The sequence below is a fragment of the Penaeus monodon genome, chromosome 34, assembly GCF_015228065.2.
Source record: "Penaeus monodon isolate SGIC_2016 chromosome 34, NSTDA_Pmon_1, whole genome shotgun sequence".
Lineage (NCBI taxonomy): Eukaryota > Metazoa > Arthropoda > Malacostraca > Decapoda > Penaeidae > Penaeus > Penaeus monodon.
The window spans coordinates 6,093,940-6,094,485 of record NC_051419.1 but is presented as its reverse complement, the minus strand read 5'-3'; the positions used below and the strand labels follow the sequence as shown (position 1 = coordinate 6,094,485).

Genomic DNA, 546 nt, shown 5'->3' with positions numbered 1-546 from the left:
TGGGGCCGCAGGAGCCCTCAGGAGGAAGCGATGCGGGCGACGGCCTCTTCTCCTCCGAGGACGGCGACGAGCTGGAGAGGCTGCCGCTGGCCCGCCTGGCCCTCCACACCCAGGGCGCCCCGCTCATCCTGCCCTCCAGGAGCTCTCCCCGCTCCTCGCCGCCCTGCTCAGGCCTCGGGGCGCGTCCCGTGAGGGAGCTGGCGCACGGAGACGCCTCGCCCCCCGCTGGCAGCGACGCCGTGTCGGTCACTTCCGACGAAGGCAGCACCGGCCACGCCGACACGTCTCTACCTCGGATCATCAAGCCCCGCAAGCGGCGCAAGAAGGACCGCAAGCCCGCGCCGGGCTCGCCGCCCCCCGGCCCCGGCGAGGGCGAGCGGGGCGCGGACCCGGAGGCGGCGGACGCCTCGGGCTCCATCGTGACGCTCAAGCCCTACATGCCCATGTGCTACAACTACGACGCCGCCGGGGACGACCAGGGCCCCCGGGGCTGCGAGAGCTCGCGCGCCTGCGGGTGCGGACACTGCGTGGCCGGGCACGTGTTCC

At 74.9% G+C, this 546-nt stretch overlaps 1 protein-coding gene across 1 annotated transcript in view; it reads left to right on the top strand.

Moving 5' to 3' along the window:
- Window positions 1–546, top strand: part of LOC119594794 — a gene marked incomplete in the record, with an annotated part of 7,170 nt that overhangs the window by 929 nt on the left and 5,695 nt on the right. Inside the window, 1 exon segment of the mRNA XM_037943884.1 lies at window positions 1–546. Coding sequence (XP_037799812.1) covers window positions 1–546 — 546 coding nt within the window.